This window comes from Ascaphus truei, unplaced genomic scaffold (genome assembly GCF_040206685.1).
Source record: "Ascaphus truei isolate aAscTru1 unplaced genomic scaffold, aAscTru1.hap1 HAP1_SCAFFOLD_780, whole genome shotgun sequence".
Classification (NCBI taxonomy): Eukaryota; Metazoa; Chordata; class Amphibia; order Anura; family Ascaphidae; genus Ascaphus; species Ascaphus truei.
This window is the reverse complement of record NW_027457115.1, coordinates 40,001-62,500: the sequence shown is the minus strand read 5'-3', so window position 1 is coordinate 62,500 and position 22,500 is coordinate 40,001. Positions and strand designations below refer to the sequence as shown.

At 52.2% G+C, this 22,500-nt stretch overlaps 1 protein-coding gene across 1 annotated transcript in view; it reads left to right on the top strand.

Annotated features, from left to right (window-relative positions):
- LOC142486205 (serine protease HTRA2, mitochondrial-like) overlaps positions 1 to 22,500 on the top strand; it is a 62,082-nt gene that overhangs the window by 8,452 nt on the left and 31,130 nt on the right. The window contains exon 3 of the mRNA XM_075584845.1: positions 8,854 to 9,058. Coding sequence (XP_075440960.1) covers positions 8,854 to 9,058 — 205 coding nt within the window. The remainder of the gene's footprint in view (positions 1 to 8,853; positions 9,059 to 22,500) is intronic.

Genomic DNA, 22,500 nt, shown 5'->3' with positions numbered 1-22,500 from the left:
TTCGAGATACACTGATCTCTTCCGGCGATGTTACAATGAATGAAGCAAGCAAAGGGTATACTTAAAAACAGTGTCTCTTGGAATGTTATCTGTGCTTGTCCTTCCCCCGGTGTGGATGTGTTTTTATGGCTAGAGGTGTCAAAAGGTTCCTGAAAGCAAGTGAAGAAAGAGTGTGTATGTGTATCAGTGTGAATAAAAATGAATGGAAAGCCCACAGTATATACAGTGCTGTACACAAGGTGTGTGTGGAGTGGGAGTGGATATAAATGGTGTGGGTGGGTGTGGAAATGTGAGAGTTTGTAGCACAACTAAAAGTGTGTGGATACTTTGTGGTCCCTATTGGTGTATAGGGATGGAAAAACAAGGAGTATTAGTATGTGTGAGAGACAGCTGTGTGTGCATAAATATAGCACAGTATGTACAGACATGGACTTTAGCGCTCATGGGAAGAGAGTTCACTAGTGTCAGTAATGACTCATAAAATTTCGATCTCTGTTTAGGCCACTGCTAAGTGTCCCGAACAGTTGCATACATTTGTATTCATGCAACCGTCTATCTTTCGGGGTTTTAAGATTACCTTTGAGTATGGCAACCCTCAGATCGTTCATCTTATGGCCAGAGTCAGAGAAATGTTCGCCAACAGGACTGTCTCTTGTTCCGCGTGTGATGCTGTGGCGATGCAGGTTCATTCTCTTTCATTCAGAGGAAGGTTCACCTGTTCCTCCAGCAATGTCGTGTACCTCATCATGTGCATGAAATGCCCAGGGGGCTGCTACTACATAGGTGAGACAGGGCAGGGGCTAAACAAGAGACTGAACCTGCATCGCCACAGCATCACACGCGGAACAAGAGACAGTCCTGTTGGCGAACATTTCAGGTCCAGTCACAGCATTTCAATCGGGTTTAGGTCTGGATATTGACTGGGCCATTGCAACACCTTGATTCTTTTCTTTTTCAGCCATTCTGTTGTAGATTTGCTGGTGTGCTTAGGATCATTGTCCTGTTGCATGACCCAATTTCGGCCAAGCTTTAGCTGTTGGACAGATGGCCTCACATTTGACTCTAGAATACTTTGGTATACAGAGGAGTTCATGGTCGACTCAATGACTGCAAGGTTCCCAGGTCCTGTGGCTGCAAAGCAAGCCCAAATCATCACCCCTCCACCACCGTGCTTGACAGTTGGTATGAGGTGTTTGTGCTGATATGCTGTGTTTGGTTTTCACCAAACGTGGAGCTGTGCATTATGCCAAACATCTCCACTTTGGTCTTGTCTGTCCAAAGGACATTGTTCCAGAAGTCTTGTGGTTTGTTCAGATGCAACTTTGCAAACCTAAGCAATGCTGCCATTTTCTTTTTAGAGAGAAGAGGCTTTCTCCTGGCAACCCTTCCAAACAAACCATACTTGTTCAGTCTTTTTCTAATTGTACTGTCATGAACTTTAACATTTAACATGCTAACTGAGGCCTGTACAGTCTGAGATGTAACTCTTGTATTTTTTGCAATTTCTCTGAGCATTGCACGGTCTGACCTTGGGTTAAATTTGCTGCGACGTCCACTCCTGGGAAGATTGGCAACTGTCTTGAATGTTTTCCACTTTTGAATAATCTTTCTCACTGTAGAATGATGGACTTTAACTTGTTTGGAAATGGCCTTATAACCCTTCCCAGATTGATGGGCAGCAACAATTGCTTCTCTAAGATCATTGCTGATGTCTTTCCTCCTTGGCATTGTGTTAACACACCCCTGAATACTCCAGACCAGCAAACTGCTAAAACTTCAGCTTTTATAGAGGTGGTCACACTTGCTGATGATCAATTAATCAAGGGCATTTGATTAGCAGCACCTTAATTCCTATGGAAGCATTAAGGGTGTACTTAGTTTTTCACACATGGCTTCTCCAATTTGGCTTTATTTTTGTTAAATAAATCATGACACGGTGTAATATGTCATGTGTACACACACACACACACACACACACACACACACACACACACACACACACACACACACACACACACACTGTAATATGTCATGTGCTGTTGTTCACCTGAGGTTGTATTTACCTAATTTTAAGACCTGCTAAGGAACAGATGATTGCTATTATGTCCTGATATGTAAAACCATAGAATTCAAAGAGAGTGTACTTCCTTTTTCACATGACTGTGTGTATGTATGTATTGTGACAAACGGCTTACTCCGGGGCTCCGCCGTCTGTCCGGGACTGTTAGAACACGGTCTTTTAGGGTAGGTTAAATGATGAGACGTCACGTACTGTTCCTTTAAACAGGCTATGCCTGGTTTATTCAGTCCCAGGCACTGAGACTGCCACAGTTTAAACAGAAAACAAAGCCAAACAAAAAGCTGCTCGTCTGAGCGATAACTTAAACTTAGATGTCCCTGACTCAGAGTTGGAAGTGGCTTGTCCACTTCCACCAACAAAATAAGTACCTTTGCAGTCTTTAGACAAACTAACAGAATGAATGAAGCGATTTGGGAAAGAGGCTTTCTCACCCCTCTGCAGTTCAGCAGCCTTCCAGGCTCTTGAGCGGGGCCCAGAGGAAACAGGAAACAGGTCTTATATACCTGAACTCTAATCAGCATGACAGGTGACAGAAAACAGGCAGCAGACAAACTGTGGAATGGAGTGCCTGTACCACGAGGCTGCCCTGTTCAGCTTAGACAGGACAGAAACTGTTCAGTATCCTGGGAGCCCTGTATATGGAGTTTATTACCAACCCCTGGTTTCTGTCACATATCCTCCCCCCCAGCTCAGACCTCGAGGGGTGAGCGACCATGGATATTAGGGAGTGCATCCTTGACAACCCGTCGGCATTGCCATGTTTGTGCCCCGACCTGTGTTCCACAGAAAATTTAAAGGGCTGTAGGCTTAGGAACCACCTGGTCACCCTAGCGTTCTTCTCCCTATTTTGACACATCCAGGTAAGGGGTGCATGATCTGTGACCAATCGGAACTTTCTCCCCAACAGATAATACTTGAGTGTCTCTACAGCCCACTTTATTGCGAGACACTCTTTCTCGACTATGGAGTAATTTTTCTCCTGGGGATTTAGTTTCCTACTTAAGTAAAGGATGGGGTGCTCCTCCCCTTGAGAATCCTGGGAGAGTACCGCCCCCAGCCCTACCTCAGATGCGTCGGTTTGGACTACGAACTATTTGGAGAAGTCAGGTGTGACCAACACTGGTTGGGCACAGAGAGCTTCTTTCAGGCTTCTAAAGGCCTGTTCGGCTTCGGGGGACCACTTTACCATTAGCGGTCCTCTTGCTTTTGTGAGGTCGGTTAGTGGGGTTGCCTTAGTTGCAAAATTGGGAATAAACCTCCTATAGTAGCCAATTAACCCCAAAAAGGTCCTTACTTGTTTTTTTGTGACTGGCCTTGGCCAATTTTGTATCGCCTCTACTTTGAGTGTTTGTGGTTTGAGTAACCCTCTACCAATAGAATACCCCAGATACTTGGCCTCCTCCAGACCAATAGTGCATTTAGCGGGGTTAGCAGTTAGTCCAGCAGACCGAACTGCGTCGAGCACAGCTTGGACCTTTGGAAGGTGGGACTGCCAATCTTCACTATGGATTACCACATCATCCAGGTAGGCGGCAGCGTACCGAACGTGTGGTTTTAAAATTTTATCCATCATTCTTTGGAATGTGGCGGGAGCTCCATGTAAGCCAAAAGGCAGCACCTTATATTGAAAGAGGCCGTCTGGGGTTGAGAAGGCTGTTTTTTCTTTTGCCCTTTCTGTGAGGGGAACCTGCCAGTACCCTTTTGTTAGGTCTAGGGTTGTGAGATATCGGGCTTTGCCCAGTCTCTCTACAAGTTCATCCACCCTGGGCATAGGATAAGTATCAAATTTTGACACCGCGTTTAGTTTCCGGTAGTCATTACAAAACCTTGTTGTACCGTCTGGCTTTGGGACTAAAACTATAGGGCTGTTCCACCCACTTTGGGATTCCTCAATTACGCCTAGTTTTAGCATTTTTTTAACCTCTAAACTTATAGCCTCTCTCTTGGCCTCTGGGATTCGGTACGGTTTAAGGTTAACTCGGACCCCCGGTTCAGAGACTATGTCATGTTTAATTACGTTAGTTTTACCTGGCTGTGTAGAGAAGATTTCTTTGTTCCTTCTCACTAAACTCTGGACCTCTCGTTTCTGATGCACGGACAGTGTTTCAGCTATGCTAACCTCTGGGTCAGTTTCTTGATTCTCTGACGGACCTGGGGGTACTAGGGTTAACAAGACCTCTCTATCTTTCCAGGGCTTGAGTAGGTTTATATGGTAAATTTGCTCAGGTTTCCTCCTACCTGGCTGCCTTACCCTATAATTTACTTCTCCCACTCTTTCCAAAACCTCATATGGCCCATGCCATTTAGCAAGGAATTTACTCTCCACGGTGGGAACCAGAACTAGTACCCTATCACCTGGAAAAAAAATTCTGACCCTAGCACCCTTATTATACGTATTCCTTTGTGCTTCTTGAGCTTTCTCCATGTGTTCCCTCACTATGGGTAGGACTGCAGCAATGCGGTCCTGCATTTGGGCAACATGCTCTATTACACTTCTGTAAGGGGTAACCTCGTGTTCCCAAGTTTCTTTGGCTATATCCAGTAAGCCTCTTGGATGTCGGCCATACAATAGTTCAAACGGGGAGAAGCCTGTGGATGACTGGGGAACTTCCCTAATGGCAAATAACAGGTATGGTAACAAACAATCCCAGTTTTTCCCATCCTTATCGACCGCCCGGCGTAACATGCTCTTTAAGGTTTTATTGAACCTTTCCACTAAACCATCTGTTTGTGGATGATAGACTGAGGTTCTGAGATGCTTGATTTTTAGGAGTTTACATAGCTCTTTTGTTACTTGGGACATAAATGGTGTTCCCTGATCAGATAAGATCTCTTGAGGAATTCCGACCCGGGAAAACAGAAGTACTAACTCTTTTGCTATGTTTTTAGCAGAGGTGCTACGTAGGGGAACTGCCTCCGGATATCGGGTAGCATAATCTAATATTACCAATATATGCTGATGTCCCCTAGCAGACTTTATTAGGGGTCCTACTAGATCCATAGCAATCCGGTCAAATGGTACCTCTATTATGGGAAGGGGTACCAATGGGCTGCGGTATGCTTTGAACGGGGCGGTGATCTGACATTCTGGGCATGAGGAACAATAGTTTGTAATTTCTGCCAGAACCCCAGGCCAATAAAAGCTTCGGAGAACCTTTTCTTTTGTCTTTTCCACCCCTAGGTGTCCCCCCAATGGATGACTATGTGCGAGGTGTAATACTACGTTAAGGAATGTCCGTGGTACCAACAATTGTTTAGTTGTAACTGATTTTCTTTTATCAACCCGATATACTAGGTCGTTCTCTACCTCGAAGTAGGGGTAAGCAAGTGACCTATCTGGTTGGCCATGAGTACTATTCTGGTCCCGTATATTTCCCCTTGCTACCGCTAATGTGGGGTCCTCCCACTGGGCCTTCTTAAAACTCCCAGGACTGACCTCTAGGTCAGCGAGGGTCTTATCCTGTACTGGGGTGGTAAGTGCCTGATCAACATCTTGATTTGGGGTATTCCCTACCAAAGTAGTGATGGGGAAGGGAATTTCACAGCACTCCTCCTTTTCCCCTTTCTTATTTGGGCCCTCGTCAACCTCCATTTCTGAAAAAGGGAAAGGATTTGTTTCTTCTAACACTTCGTTATGGTCTGCTATTGAACTCTGGGCGCTATTCTGAGCTGGGGACCACATTTTTAGAAAATGGGGAAAGTCGGTCCCTATTAACACATCATGTGCCAGTTTGGGTACAACACCCACCTTGAAATCTAAAGAACCAAATTCTGTTTCAAAAAAAACATCAACAGTGGAATATTCATGATTATCCCCATGTATACAACAAATTGCCACTCTTTGTGAACTGTTTACCTGTTTTTTCTTAATGGGCAATAGGTATTCGGACACTAGTGTGACCATACTCCCAGAGTCCAGAAGTGCCCGAACCCTCTTACCATTAACCTTTACAAATGCCCACAGATGGTTATTCAAGGGGTCCTCTGGGCTAGGGCCCATACATTGGGACAACAGCGAATAAGGTTCCACGCTGTTGCATTGCATGGGCTCCTCATTTAGTGGGCAGATTTTTGCTGTGTGGCCCCTCTCATGACAATTTACACATTTAGGTACATAGTCTGTGTCCCACTTAGAGCCTTTTCCCGGCTCCCCATGTTGGCTATTGCCCTTAGTGTGCGAACCACTGTTGCTGGTGCTGCGTGAAGGTGGTCGCCGCTCTTCAGCTCCCCTTAACCCCGGTACCCTTTTACCGTCTCTGGAAGAGTCCTGGAACCTCGGGTAGTGGGGTTGCTCCACGACTGTGGGTTGCGGGTGCTCTCCTGCTGCATTGTACCTTTCTACGAGGGCCACAAGCTCATCCGCATTGTGGGGGTCACTCCGACTGACCCAATGGCGTAAGGCAGAGGGAAGTTTCCTCAAGAACTGGTCCATGACCAACCGTTCCACGATGTGGCTTGCTGAGTTGATCTCGGGTTGTAGCCACTTCCGGGCGAGGTGGATGAGGTCATACATCTGGCTTCGGGTGGCTTTATCCATCGTGAAGGACCATGCGTGAAACCTTTGGGCGCGAACAGCCATGGTTACGCCGAGGCGGGCGAGGATCTCGAACTTCAATTTTGCATAGACGTTAGCTTCGGCTGGCTCTAGATCAAAGTAAGCCTTCTGGGGTTCGCCGCTTAGGAAGGGTGCGATTAGACCAGCCCACTCAGCTTCTGGCCATCCCTCTCTCTGTGCCGTGCGTTCAAACGTGAGAAGATAGGCTTCCACATCATCCGAGGGTCCCATCTTCTGAAGGTAGTGGCTTGCCCTGGTCATTTTCGGAACTGGGGCTGCCGCTGCCAGTGGAAGGTTACTGATAGTCTCCCTCAGGATCTCGAGTTCCTGCTGTAAGCCCTGAGCGAACCGCTGTTGCTCCTCTTTCAGCAAGCGGTTTGTCTCTTGCTGGTTTGCATTCGCCTGTTGCAGGGCTTCATTCGCGTCTCTCTGGACAGCGACATTGCGTACCAGCGCACTCACCACGTCTTCCATCTTGTTTGGAGAGAGAGAAAAAAAAACCTCTTTTTTTTTTTTTTTTTTTTTTCTTTAAAGTTCTTTAACCCCCAGACCTTTTAGTGTTCTGCCCGCATTCTCCACCATATGTGACAAACGGCTTACTCCGGGGCTCCGCCGTCTGTCCGGGACTGTTAGAACACGGTCTTTTAGGGTAGGTTAAATGATGAGACGTCACGTACTGTTCCTTTAAACAGGCTATGCCTGGTTTATTCAGTCCCAGGCACTGAGACTGCCACAGTTTAAACAGAAAACAAAGCCAAACAAAAAGCTGCTCGTCTGAGCGATAACTTAAACTTAGATGTCCCTGACTCAGAGTTGGAAGTGGCTTGTCCACTTCCACCAACAAAATAAGTACCTTTGCAGTCTTTAGACAAACTAACAGAATGAATGAAGCGATTTGGGAAAGAGGCTTTCTCACCCCTCTGCAGTTCAGCAGCCTTCCAGGCTCTTGGGCGGGGCCCAGAGGAAACAGGAAACAGGTCTTATATACCTGAACTCTAATCAGCATGACAGGTGACAGAAAACAGGCAGCAGACAAACTGTGGAATGGAGTGCCTGTACCACGAGGCTGCCCTGTTCAGCTTAGACAGGACAGAAACTGTTCAGTATCCTGGGAGCCCTGTATATGGAGTTTATTACCAACCCCTGGTTTCTGTCACAGTATATAACCCTTATCCCCCCCCCCCCCCCCCTCCCCAGTCTCACATAGGGTCTCCTAGGGAATATACTGCTCTGGCTACATGTCTTAGAGTGGTGCATACCTGCTGGCCCTGAGTCTCCCGCATGATGGTATAGGGGACGAACAGGACAGGCTTCTGGGGCTGTGCCCAAATCCTACTTACAGGTGCAGCGCCTCCATCTCGTGCAGCCCCCAGCTGTATGGGGTGAAGTATCTGCAAGAGAACTCCCTCTCCTCCCAATATACTTCACTCTCAGACAGGAGGTACAGGTAACATGCAGCAGCTTCTTTATTTGGTATCACAATCGCAGCAGATCTTGGGGTGCTCACCCTTAGGATGTCCCTGAACTCACTCCCAGCCAAGGGCACCGAGAGTGGTTCTTGCTCTTCCCCTACCCCCTATTAGGGTAGGGGGTATGGGTCTCCTCACCGCTCCCCTGAGGGAGGGCCTCAAGCCTGCCAGGTCCCTGACAGCTTGGATGGAATACCCTTGTCCCTCTCACGGGAGGGACCAGTTAACTAAATGGGAAGCTGCAATACATTAAGTAAGCTCCAACAGGCACCACCCCTGTGTCTCTAATTGGACACAGAGCCTGATGACACTGCCTTCACTTACTCACTGCACTGCATGAAGTGGGGAAAACCCATGATTACTCCTGGCACCTGCCCTTACCAGGTATTACTGCCAGGAGGAGGGCAGACCTATAGCCCAAACCACACAGGGCTGCACATACATGCATACATACATACATACATACATATCTATCCCCCCTATATCCCCCGGGCTTGTGTATATAGAGATACTGGGGAGGTCCATATCTATCTATTCCCCCCTATATCCCCCCCCTTACCCCTCCCTCTTTCCCCCCTTACTCTTTCCCTCCCCTTACCCCTCCCTCTTTCTCCCCTTCCTCTTGCCCTTCCTCCCCCTTCCTCTTTCTTCCCCTTTTCTCCTCCCATCCTCCTCACTATCCCTTACTCCATCCCCCCTCTCTGTCTCCCTCTCCTCCCCCCCTGAATCTGTGCCTTGTTCTCCCCCAGACACCCTATCTCAGGCCGGGAGGTTCCTGTCTCTAATGGCTCAGGGTTCCTGGTGTCCCCTGAAGGTCTGATCGTGACCAACGCACACGTGGTGGCGAACAGGAGGCGGGTGAGGGTCAAACTGTCCAATGGAGAGAGCTACGAGGCGACCGTGAGGGATGTGGACCCTGTCACTGACATTGCCACGGTCAAAATCACTCCCAAGGTACCCCCCATTCTCCCCCCAACTCCTCTCCTCCACCCTCCCCTCCTCTCCCCTCCTCTCCCCTCCTCCCCTCTCCCCTCCACCCCTCTCCCCTCCTCCCCTCTCCCCTCCTCCCCTTCCCTCCTCCCTCCCCCCTCCTTCCCTCCCCTCCTCCCCCTTTCTCCTCTGCCCTCCTCCCCTTTCCTCCTCTCCCCCTCTCCCCTTTCCTCCTTCCCCCCTCCTCCTTCCCCCCTCCTCCTTCCCCCCTCCTCCCTCACCTTTTTACTGTACCTCTACACTAGGATATCCTGCCATGTGTATGTGAACAAATAAAAAGAAAAAAAAAAATACACAGACACAGACACAGACACAGACACAGACACAGACACAGACACGTGAAAAAGAAAGTGCATCCTCTTTGAATTCTATGGTTTTACATATCAGGGAATAATAACAATCATCTGTTCCTCAGCAGGTCTTAAAATTAGGTAAATACAACCTCAGGTGAACAACAGCACCTGACATATTACACCGTGTGTGTGTGTACACATGACATATTACACCGTGTCATGATTTATTTAACAAAAATAAAGCCAAAATGGAGAAGCCATGTGTGAAAAACTAAGTACACCCTTACTGCTTCCATAGGAATTAAGCTGCTAAGTAGCAGACAGGTGCTGCTAATCAAATGCCCTTAATTAATTGATCATCAGCAAGTGTGAGCACCTCTATAAAAGCCGAAGTTTTAGCAGTTTGCTGATCTGGAGCATCCAGGTGTGTGTTAACACAATGCCAAGGAGGAAAGACATCAGCAATAATCTTAGAGAAGCAATTGTTGCTGCCCATCAATCTGGGAAGGGTTATAAGGCCATTTCCAAACAATTTAAAGTCCATCATTCTACAGTGAGAAAGATTATTCAAAAGTGGAAAACATTCAAGACAGTTGCCAATCTTCCCAGGAGTGGACGTCCCAGCAAATTCACCCCAAGGTCAGACCGTGCAATGCTCAGAGAAATTGCAAAATACCCAAAAGTTACATCTCCGACTCTACAGGCCTCAGTTAGCATGTTACATGTTAAAGTTCATGACAGTACAATTAGAAAAAGACTGGACAGGTACGGTTTGTTTGGAAGGGTTGAAATAAAGGGAGTGGGGGGGAGACCCGGCTCAGCTAGTGACTATGGGAGGAGAGACTAACGGGTGCTATCTGGGATGGAGGGGTACATGAATTAAGGAGAACAGAAATCCCAACTGATGCACTCACTATAGATCCAAAATAATAAAGTTTTAATAAATATACAGAAAACAGAAAAAATCCAAGCTATTTAAAACCTAAGGTATAGCGCATGTTTAGTCAGACAAAGGGGAGTGAATTCTCTCTAGATGCTGAAGAAATCCTGTTAGACCAAATAAATAACATCCGGATGTCTATGTAGGACATCAATAACGTATGATATAAGTGGTAACAAGGTAAGTATATTCCAGCGTACAGCTCAAAAGAATAATGTGGGGTAAACCCCTAATCAATCTATGGGGTCTTAATATGGCAGTGGGTAGGGAGAATGCACAATCCCTGCACATAAATCACTGCCGAGTCTGAGCTCTGCTACTTGTCAGGATGTACCCCCTTAAATAAGGAGATACATAGTACAGTATATACTAGTTGCCAAGTAAGCAGCTCCAATCGGCTGTGCTTATGGTAGTGAATGTACTATTATGTACATAGGTGGACTCAATATCGGATTATTCCCTTCACAGGGCTGTGACCCGAAGTAGAGGTGTGCCTCTTCCAAATCAGCGTTATGTGGCTGATGGATATGCCACAGATATGCACGCTGAGTGTCCGAAACCCACTGACCTCAGGATAAAGCCCCCAGTGAGAGCCGAAACAACTTCTCGTACTAGCTAGCGGGATCCTATCCGGCCCACATCTTTTTTAGCTAGCCTGTGAACCAGTACGCCGTGCTGTGACTTACAACTGACCGGGCTACTACTAGCCTGGTCGCGCTCATGACGTCACCCGACGCGTCTTTCGTTCCAGGTAGGAACTTCTTCGGGGGTGGGCGGACCTAAGCTCCTGCACGCTATTTATACACTGCGTTGTCATGGCAACCCGTAGTGTTGCTTGTATAGCCAAAATATGGCGCAGAGTGGGCGTGGCTACTGGAGTAAGGCAAGTAAAAGAGGGATCCTATTGCTCCATAAGACGGGTAAAAACACATAGGTTTGTGTGAGCATGAAACTGATACCTTGAGACAGGGGGAGTATTGAATGGGCCACACCACACATGCACGCCAGGTAACAATGAATGGTAAGGAGAGTGGATATGTAACATCCCTGGCTTGTCAAGGAACAAATATCTTAACTACTGTGTTTAATCTGCAGGCCAAGGGGAACCTGGACTATAAGATGTATAGACCATTGATGTTGGTTTGTGTAAATTTGATACCCCTTATAAATCTTATGCAAAAAGGGGAATGATAATGGGAGACACATAGATGGACATACACAGATTCAGAGGAAAGCAGTATATACAAATCCCTCATTTAACCCTTTCAGGGATACGGTCCCTAAATTATATATCCACCTGGATTCCTTTTAAAGGAGGGCTGTGTCGAGGTCCCCCTTGCGAATCCCCAATTTAATCAGGTCAATACCCTGAAATGACAAACAGGAGACATCACCCCCATGTACGGAGTTAATATGTCTGGCTGCTGGACATCTTTCTTAGTATTGATGGTGCTTATGTGCTCCAGGATTCTCCTATGTAATTCCCGGGAGGTTTTCCCCACGTATTGCATTCCACACTTGCATGTTTTGCAGTTTATATAATTTCTCACATTATTCTGCCTGGTCCCTAGGGCTCCACTGAATCGTTTGGAAGGTAGGATGTATTTGCACGCCTTGCATGCACTGCATCGGTACGTACCCACTACGTTATTGGTATTGAGCCAGGTTGACATATTGGGGCTCTGTTAGTGACTATGTACTAGTCGGTGTGCAAGGTTCGGTGGTCGTCTGTATGTTATTGACGCCTGAGGGTGTAAAACTTTTTTGAAATCATCATCCTCTAGAAGGACATGCCAGTGCCGATTTAGTGTGTCTCTGATTTGTCTCCACTGTTTGCTGTAAGTCCCTATTACACATATGGGTTGTATGCCATCTTGTTCTTTTTTCTTGGAATATAGGAGTGTTCCCCTGTCTGTGTGTTTGGGTCGATTGTAAGCCTTGTTGATACATGTGCGACTGTAACCCGTTTAAGAACTTTTTCCGCATATTGGCAGATTGAATCTCAAAGTCCTTTGTTGAAGAGCAGTTTCTTCTAACCCTAAGATATTGCCCTATGGGTATCCCTTGAATAAGGGGTCGGGGATGATGGCTGGATGCCAGGAGTAGGTTATTTGTCGCAGTCACTTTGGTGTGTACTGTGGTTTGGAGTAGGCCTTTATCATCTTTGTATATATCCAAATCCAGGAAGGTGATACGCTCCTGACTGATATCATACGTCAATTTTAGATTTTGGTTGTTCTGATTTAATATACCTACAAATGATGAGAATAGTTCTTTAGAGCCACTCCAAACCACCAGCACATCATCGATGTACCGAGACCACAATTCTATATGTTGTGTGAACTCTGACATTGTTTGGGTGAAAACACTGACTTCCTCCCACCAACCCAAGTATATATTAGCATATGTAGGGGCACAGGTTGTGCCCATTGCTGCTCCTTGGAGTTGGTGATAACTTCTTCCTATTCAAGAACAAATTTTATGTGTTAATACATATTCTAGGAGTTTTACTACAAAAGAATTGTGGTCTTGGTGTTCATTACTCCTGGCTTTTTGTAAAAATTCAACCGCTGCAAGGCCTATTTTATGTTGAATACTTGTGTATAGAGATTCTACGTCCATGGACGCCAAATACGTATTAGATGTTACCTCTATACCATCAATTTTCCTAAATTTCCCTTCCTCCATGAGTACTATGTTCCCTCCTTTATCGGAGGGTTTAATGATGACTCCCTTTAGGTCACTGAGTTCTTGTACATCTGTTTTTTCTACTAATGTCAAATTGTCTGTGCCCCCCTTGGGTGATATATGTTCCAGGTCTTTTACAACCAATTTTATAAACATATCGATGTTGGAATTGGTACTCATGTGAGGTGTGAAGCGACTCTTAGGTCTAAGTGGTGTAAACGGACCATGTCCTAGAGTCCTATTGCGCTCCACTTCTAAAGCTGCAAGGATTCTGTCGGCCTCAAGGTCCATTTCACTGGCAGTTTCTAAAAAGTCACATGGTATAGTGAAATGTTCCCTCCGATAATGGAGGGAACATAGTACTCATGGAGGAAGAAAAATATGTGGGTGAAAATATTAGACTCCTGGGAGATCGTACCTGCTACCGAGTATTGCAGAATGACCCAACTAAGACGTTTTATAAGGAGTGACAAACCATTTTGAAAGAAGGCATCATTAAAAAAGTAATAACAGAGCAAGAACATGACTATATGCTGGTGAACAAACCCAAGATAGCCACATTCTGTACCATACCGAAATTTCATAAGTATGCCCAAAATCCACCAGGAAGGCCAATAGTTTCAGGTATGGAGTCTGAGTGAGCACGCGAGTACCTATCTGGACTTGGTTTTGAGACCCTTTGTAACTAGCCTCCCGTCATACACCAAAGATACCACTGACGTTTTAAATAGCTTGGATTTTTTCTGTTTTCTGTATATTTATTAAAACTTTATTATTTTGGATCTATAGTGAGTGCATCAGTTGGGATTTCTGTTCTCCTTAATTCTTGTTTGGAAGGGTTGCCAGGAGAAAGCCTCTTCTCTCTAAATATAACATGGCAGCATGGCTTAGTTTTGCAAAGTTGCATCTGAACAAACCACAAGACTTCTGGAACAATGTCCTTAGGACAGACGAGACCAAAGGGGAGATGTTTGGCCATAATGCACAGCCCCACGTTTGACGAAAACCAAACACAGCATATCAGCACAAACACCTCATACCAACTGTCAAGCACGGTGGTGGAGGGGTGATGATTTGGGCTTGTTTTGCAGCCACAGGACCTGGGAACTTTGCAGTAATTGAGTCGACCATGAACGCCTCTGTATACCAAAGTATTCTAGAGTTAAATGTGAGGCCATCTGTCCAACAGCTAAAGCTTGGCCGAAATTGGGTCATGCAACAGGACAATTATCCCAAGCACACCAGCAAATCTACAACAGAATGGCTGAAAAAGAAAAGAATCAAGGTGTTGCAATCAAAATGACTGAGCCGCTGACTGACCCACCTGTGCTGGAGCAGGACCCACCTGTGCTGGAGCAGGACCCACCTGTGCTGGAGCAGGACCCACCTGTGCTGGAGCAGGACCCACCTGTGCTGGAGCAGGACCCACCGGTGCTGGAGCAGGACCCACCGGTGCTGGAGCAGGACCCACCGGTGCTGGAGCAGGGGTATCCTTAAGACCTGACCTGTTGGGGTTCCCTGAGGACTGGAGCTGGGAAACACTGTTCTACAAGCTATTGAATCATAAGGTGCACTTAGTTTTTCACACATGGCTTCTCCAGTTTGGCTTTATGTTTGTTAAATAAATCATGACACAGTGTAATATGTCATGTGTACACACACACACACACACGGTGTAATATGTCATGTGTTGTGTTCATCTGAGGTTGTATTTAACTAATTATAAGCCCTGCTAAGGAACAGGTGATTGTTATTATGTCCTGATATGTAAAGCCGGGGAGATCAGAGCGTGCGCTTCCTTTTCACACCGTGGTGTGCTCAGGGGCTGGTGGATATAAATGAGGCCGCGGCTCTGAAAGGATTCGGCATGTTGCATGTGTCCGTTCATCGTATCTGGAGGTATAAGTGAAACATTATATAATGCAGCACAGTTTATGTATAAAATGCGTTTACAGATCGCGGTTCCCAGCTCGCAGATTGCCTGGGGTAAAATCACAGAGTAGAGGCGCAGGAGTAGTACCCTCAGGGGCAGACGCCGGTTCTCCGGTGACGCGTCCGGATTACGTCGCCATGGAACCCGGGTGGATGTCGCCTGGCGTAGCCCGGGGATTTGCTAGCTTCACTGGCTTCCAACGTGTGCTTCTGCCGGTGATCCTACGCGTTTCACTCCATGTCTAATCCTCTCTCCTGGTAGAAATAGTCTCGTCCCATGACGTCACAACACCGTTCTCCCCTTCTCCCCCCACATTCTCCTCCACCCTCTGCCCCTTCTCCCCCCACCCCTTCTCCCCCAACATTATCCTCCACCCTCTGCCCCTTCTCCCCCCACACTTTCCTCCACCCTCTGCCCCTTCTCCCCCCACCCCTTCTCCCCCACCCCTTCTCCCCCACACTCTCTTCCACCCTCTGCCCCTTCTCCCCCCCCTCTGCCCCTTCTACCCCCCACCTGTCTCTTCCACCCTCTGCCCCTTCTCCCCCCCTCTGCCCCTTCTCCCCCCCCACATGTCTCTTCCACCCTCTGCCCCTTCTCCCCCCCACCCCTCTCCACCCTCTGCCCCTTCTCCCTCCCACCCCCTCTCCTCCGTCTGCCCCTTCTCCACCCTCTGCCCATTCTCGCACCCACCCTCTGCCCCACCCTCTCCTCCACCCTCTGCCCCTTCTCCCCCCCACCCCTCTCCTCCACCCTCTGCCCCTTCTCCCCCCCCACCCCTCTCCACCCTCTGCCCCTTCTACCCCCCACCCGTCTCTTCCACCCTCTGCCCCTTCTCCTCCCCACCCTCTGCCCCTTCTCCCCCCCACCCTCTCCTCAACCCTCTGCCACTTCTCCCCCCAACCCCTCTCCTCCTCCACCCTGCCCCATCTCCCCCCACCCCTTCTCCACCCTCTGCCCCTTCTCCCCTCCACCCTCTGCCCCTTCTCCCCCCACCCTCTCCTCCCTCTGCCCCTTTTCCCCTCTGCCCCTTCTCCCCTCTGCCCCTTCTCCCCTCTGCCCCTTCTCCCCTCTGCCCCTTTTTCCCTCTGCCCCTTTTTCCCTCTGCCCCTTTTTCCCTCTGCCCCTTTTTCCCTCTGCCCCTTTTCCCCTCTGTCCCTCTGCCCCTTTTCCCCTCTGCCCCTTTTCCCCTCTGCCCCTTTCCCCTCTGCCCCTTTCCCCTCTGCCCCTTCTCCCCTCTGCCCCTTCTCCCCTCTGCCCCTTCTCCCCTCTGCCCCTTCTCCCCTCTGCCCCTTCTCCCCTCTGCCCCTTCTCCCCTCTGCCCCTTCTCCCCTCTGCCCCTTTTCCCCTCTGCCCCTTTTCCCCTCTGCCCCTTCTCCCCTCTGCCCCTTCTCCCCTCTGCCCCTTTTCCCCTCTGCCCCTTCTCCCCTCTGCCCCTTCTCCCCTCTGCCCCTTCTCCCCTCTGCCCCTTCTCCCCTCTGCCCCTTCTCCCCTCTGCCCCTTCTCCCCTCTGCCCCTTTTCCCCTCTGCCCCTTCTCCCCTCTGCCCCTTTTCCCCTCTGCCCCTTTTCCCCTCTGCCCCTTTTCCCCTCTGCCCCTTTTCCCCTCTGCCCCTTCTCCCCTCTGCCCATTCTCCCCTCTGCCCCTTCTCCCCTCTGCCCCTTCTCCCCTCTGCCCCTTCTCCCCTCTGCCCCTTCTCCCCTCTGCCCCTTCTCCCCTCTGCCCCTTCTCCCCTCTGCCCCTTCTCCCCTCTGCCCCTTCTCCCCTCTGCCCCTTCTCCCCTCTGCCCCTTCTCCCCTCTGCCTCTTCTCCCCTCTGCCCCTTCTCCCCACCCTCTGCCCCTTCTCCCCCCACCCTCTCCTCCCTCTGCCCCTTCTCCCCTCTGCCCCTTCTCCCCTCTGCCCCTTTTTCCCTCTGCCCCTTTTTCCCTCTGCCCCTTTTTCCCTCTGCCCCTTTTTCCCTCTGCCCCTTTTTCCCTCTGCCCCTTTTTCCCTCTGCCCCTTTTTCCCTCTGCCCCTTTTCCCCTCTGCCCCTTTTTCCCTCTGCCCCTTTTTCCCTCTGCCCCTTCTCCCCTCTGCCCCTTTCCCCTCTGCCCCTTTTCCCCTCTGCCCCTTTTCCCCTCTGACCCTTTTCCCCTCTGACCCTTTTCCCCTCTGACCCTTTTCCCCTCTGACCCTTTTCCCCTCTGACCCTTTTCCCCTCTGACCCTTTTCCCCTCTGACCCTTTTCCCCTCTGCCCCTTTTCCCCTCTGCCCCTTTTCCCCTTTTCCCCTCTGCCCCTTTTCCCCTCTGCCCCTTTTCCCCTCTGCCCCTTCTCCTCCCCACCCTCTCCTCAACCCTCTGCCACTTCTCCCCCCAACCCCTCTCCTCCTCCACCCTGCCCCATCTCGCCCCCACCCCTTCTCCACCCTCTGCCCCTTCTCCCCTCCACCCTCTGCCCCTTCTCCCCTCTGCCCCTTCTCCCCTCTGCCCCTTCTCCCCTCTGCCCCTTCTCCCCTCTGCCCCTTCTCCCCTCTGCCCCTTCTCCCCTCTGCCCCTTCTCCCCTCTGCCCCTTTTCCCCTCTGCCCCTTTTCCCCTCTGCCCCTTTTCCCCTCTGCCCCTTTTCCCCTCTGCCCCTTTTCCCCTCTGCCCCTTTTCCCCTCTGCCCCTTTTCCCCTCTGCCCCTTTTCCCCTCTGCCCCTTTTCCCCTCTGCCCCTTTTCCCCTCTGCCCCTTTTCCCCTCTGCCCCTTTTCCCCTCTGCCCCTTTTCCCCTCTGCCCCTTTTCCCCTCTGCCTCTTCTCCCCTCTGCCCCTTCTCCCCCCACCCTCTACTCCCTCTGCCCCTTCTCCCCTCTGCCCCTTCTCCTCCCCACCCTCTCCTCAACCCTCTGCCACTTCTCCCCCCCAACCCCTCTCCTCCTCCACCCTGCCCCATCTCCCCCCCACCCCTTCTCCTCCACCCTCTGCCCCTTCTCCCCTCCACCCTCTGCCCCTACTCCCCTCCACCCTCTGCCCCTTCTCCCCCTCTGCTCCTTCTCCCCTCTGCTCCTTCTCCCCTCTGCCCCTTCTCCCCTCTGCCCCTCCTCCCCTCTGCCCCTCCTCCCCTCTGCCCCTCCTCCCCTCTGCCCCTCCTCCCCTCTGCCCCTCCTCCCCTCTGCCCCTCCTCCCCTCCGCCCCTCTGCCCCTCTGCCCCTCCGCCCCTCTGCCCCATCTCCCCCCACCCCCTCTGCCCCATCTCCCCCCACCCCCTCTCCTCCACCCTCTGCCCCATCTCCCCACCACCCCTTCTCCTCCACCTTCTCCCCCACCCCTTTCTCCCCCCCACCCTCTTCCCACCACCCTCTCCTCCTTCCACCCCTCTCCTCCTCCCTCTGCCCCTTCTCCCCTCTGCTCCTTCTCCCCTCTGCTCCTTCTCCCCTCTGCTCCTTCTCCCCTCTGCCCCTTTTCCCCTCTGCCCCTTTTCCCCTCTGCCCCTTTTCCCCTCTGCCCCTTTTCCCCTCTGCCCCTTTTCCCCTCTGCCCCTTCTCCCCTCTGCCCCTTCTCCCCTCTGCCCCTCCTCCCCTCTGCCCCTCCTCCCCTCTGCCCCTCCTCCCCTCTGCCCCTCCTCCCCTCTGCCCCTCTGCCCCTCTGCCCCTCCACCCCTCTGCCCCTCTCCTCCAACCTATGCCCCATCTCCCCCCACCCCCTCTGCCCCATCTCCCCCCACCCCCTCTCCTCCACCCTCTGCCCCATCTCCCCACCACCCCTTCTCCTCCACCTTCTCCCCCACCCCTTTCTCCCCCCCACCCTCTTCCCACCACCCTCTCCTCCTTCCACCCCTCTCCTCCTCCCTCTGCCCCTTCTCCCCCCCACCCCTCTCCTCCTCCCTCCTCCCTCTGCCCTTCTCCCCCCCACCCCTCTCCCCCACCCCTTCTTCCCCCACCCTCTCCTCCACCCTCTGCCCCTTCTCCCCCCCACCCTCTCCTCCTCCCTCTGCCCCTTCTCCCCCCTGCCCCTCTCCTCCCCACCCCTCTCCTCCAACCTCTGCCCCATCTCCCCCCACCCCCCTCTATTCCAACCTCTGCCCCAACTCCCCCCACCCCTCTTCTCCACCCTCTGCCCCATCTCCCCACCACCCATTCTCCTCCACCTTCTCCCCCCACCCCTTTCTCCTCCCCACCTTCCCCCCACCCTCTCCTCCTTCCACCCCTCTCCTCCCTCTGCCCCTTCTCCCCCTCACCCTTCTCCTCCTCCCTCTGCCCCTTCTCCCCCCTACCCCTCTCCCCCACCCCTTCTTCCACCACCCTCTCCCCCACCCCTTCTTCCCCCACCCTCTCCTCCACCCTCTGCCCCTTCTCCCCCCCACCCTCTCCTCCTCCCTCTGCCCCTTCTCCCCCCACCCTCTCCTCCTCCCTCTGCCCCTTCTCCCCCCACCCCTCTCCTCCTCCCTCTGCCACTTCTCCCCCACTCCCTCTGCCAATTCTCTCCTCCACCCTTTGCTACTTCTCCACCCCCACCCTTTGCTACTTCTCCACCCCCACCCTCTGCCCCTTCTCCCCTCTGCCCCTTCTCCCCTCCCACCCGTCTCTTCCAGCCTCTACCCCTTCTCCCCCACCCTCTCCCCAACCCTCTGCCCCTTCTCCCCCCCAACCCTCTGCCCCTTCTCCCCCCCACCCCTCTCCACCATTTGCCCCTTCTCCCCCTGACCCTCTCTCCTCCCTCTGCCCCTTCTCCCCCCTCCCCTCCTCCCCCCTCTGCCCCTCCTCCCTCTGCCCCTTCTCCCCCCCACCCCCTCCACTCTGCCCATTCTCCCCCCCACCCCTTGCCCCTTCTCCACCCTCTTCCCCTTCTCCCCCCACCCCCTGCCCCTTCTCCACCCTCTGCCCCTCCTCCCCCCACCCCCTCTCCTCCATCCTCTGCCCCATCTCCCCCCCACCCCCTCCACTCTGCCACTTCTCCCCCCACCCCCTGCCCCTTCTCCACCCTCTGCCCCTTCTCCCCCCACCCCCTGCCCCTTCTCCACCCTCTGCCCCTTCTCCCCCCACCCCCTCTCCTCCATCCTCTGCCCCATCTCCCCCTCTCCTCCTCCCTCTGCCCCTTCTCCCCCCCACCCTCTCCTCCTCCCCCTCTGCCCCTCCTCCCTCTGCCCCTTCTCCCCCCACCCCCTCCACTCTGCCCCTTCTCCCCCCACCCCCTGCCCCTTCTCCGCCCTCTGCCCCTTCTCCCCCCACCCCCTCTCCTCCATCCTCTGCCCCATCTCCCCCTCTCCTCCTCCTCCTCCCTCTGCCCCTTCACCCCCCACCCTCTCCTCCTCCCTCTGCCCCTTCTCCCCCCACCCTCTCCTCTTTCTGCCCCTTCTCCCCCCACCCCTCTCCTCCCTCTGCCCCTTCTCCCCCCACTCCCTCTGCCCATTCTCTCCTCCACCCTTTGCTACTTCTCCACCCCCTCCCTCTGCCCCTTCTCCCCCCCCACCCGTCTCTTCCACCCTTTGCCCCTTCTCCCCTCCCACCCGTCTCTTCCAGCCTCTGCCCCTTCTCTCCCCAACCCCCTGCCCCCTTCTCCCCCCCACCCCTCCACCCTCTGCCCCTTCTCCCCCTGACCCCCTCTCCTCCCTCTGCCCCTTCTCCCCCCTCTCCTCCTCCCCCCTCTGCCCCTCCTCCCTCTGCCCCTTCTCCCCCCCACCCCCTCCACTATGCCCCTTTCCCCCACCACCCCCTGCCCCTTCTCCTCCTCCCCCCTCTCCTCCTCCCCCCTCTGCCCCTTCTCCCCCCATGCCCTGCCCCTTCTCCCACCACCCCCTGCCCCTTCTCCACCCTCTGACCCTTCTCCCCCCACCCCCTCTCCTCCACCCTCTGCCCCATCTCCCGCCTCCCCCTCTCCTCCACCCTCCGCCCCATCTCCCCCCCACCCCCTCCACCCTCTTCCCCTTCTCCCTCCCACCCCCTCTCCTACAACCCTCTGCCCCATCTCCCCCCCACCCCCTCTCCTCCCCCCTCTGCCCCTTCTCCCCCCCACCCCCTCCACCCTCTGCCCCTTCTCCCCCCACCACCTCCTCCACCCTCTGCCCTTTCTCTCCCCACCCCTCTCCTCCCCCCTCTGCCCTTTCTCTCCCCACCCCTCTCCTCCCCCCACCCTCTCCTCCCACCCCTCTCCTCCCTCTGCCCCTTTCCCCCTCCACCCCTCTCCACCCTCTGCCCCTTCTCTCCCCCACCCCTCTCCTCCTCCCTCATCCCCCCCACCCCTCTCCTCGCTCTGCCCCTTCTCCCCCCTCCTCCCTCTGCCCCTTCTCGCCCCAACCCCTCTCCTCCCTCTGCCCCTTCTCCCCTCTCCTCCCTCTGCCCCTTCTCCCCTCTCCACCCTCTGCCCATTCTCCCCCCCAACACTTCTCCCCCCTCTGCCCATTCTCCCCCCCAACACTGTGACGGGAGACGCGCTTAATAACACATTTATATTTTGTGGGTCCTGATTGAGCAGAACAGGTTGAGCAAAATAAACTGAGATTTATTCCCTTGATAGGCAAACACACGACAACTGCAGAATAAACTTGATAATTACACTTACGGGTATAGGAACAGGAGATAATGTCCAGAAAGGAGCAAAGCACCAGAAGATTGTCTTTTAAAATGTAGTCCTTTTGCAAGGGCACAAATTGCCAGCCCAATCCTTTTGTGAATGTGCAAAGTCTTTTCTGGTCCGTTGGGGTTAATCAGATAACCCCCAGAAATCACAGTGTCCTAACGCAGAGTTTTGTCCTTGGTTCCGATGTAATAAGACGCTTTGCGTTCCAGGAATGTGCTGCTGCTCTTCTCTTCTCACATGGTAGAATGAAAAAAAATGAAAGACAATGGGGAATAGCCTGGGTGGGATGTATATAGGATTTGGAAGCCTATCGCCAACATACCCACCCAATCCCCCTCGTGAGAAAGTAATCATTCCCCAATCACCTACTTGCCCACAGTTTGGAGAGTGGGCACTAGGGATTTCCTGTTCACACAGAGCATGTGCGACAACGCCATCTTGCTACTTAGCATAGGTGCACTCCCCTCTCTACGTGGCCCCTCTCAGGCTGGAAGGGGGAACTTAGGGTGTGAGTTAGCCCACATGGTCACCAGGACTTCCTATTTAGCATCCATCTGGCCAATTCACATCCCCCTTACTCTGGGTCTTTTGATATGCAACTTCCAGAGAGACTTACAGCTGTGGGCCCAGCAGGCTAGCTTTGAAGCTTGCATAGGCAAGTGACCCAGCTCATAGGTGTCAAAACATTTGGTTCTGGTATGCATAACATTTGTTCCTTAATGCATTACAAAGGCAGGCAGAAACAATAGCATCCTGCCTGTACATTTAAAACTACAATAGAAAGGCACTTTATCAAAAATATATGTTTCCCTTATGACAAAGTTATATTTTTAATAGGTGTGTTCTTGGGGGGTTACACTGAGGCTGCACACCAAAAATCAGGCTGCTGGCTCACTCCGTTCCTAAATTAGCAGTCTTAATGGAACGGCCCCTGTTATTCAGCACTGCAGGTAGAGACAAGCCTGCAAAAGGGGGAACAGCAAAACATATAGGGGACAATGGTACAGGGGAACAGCAT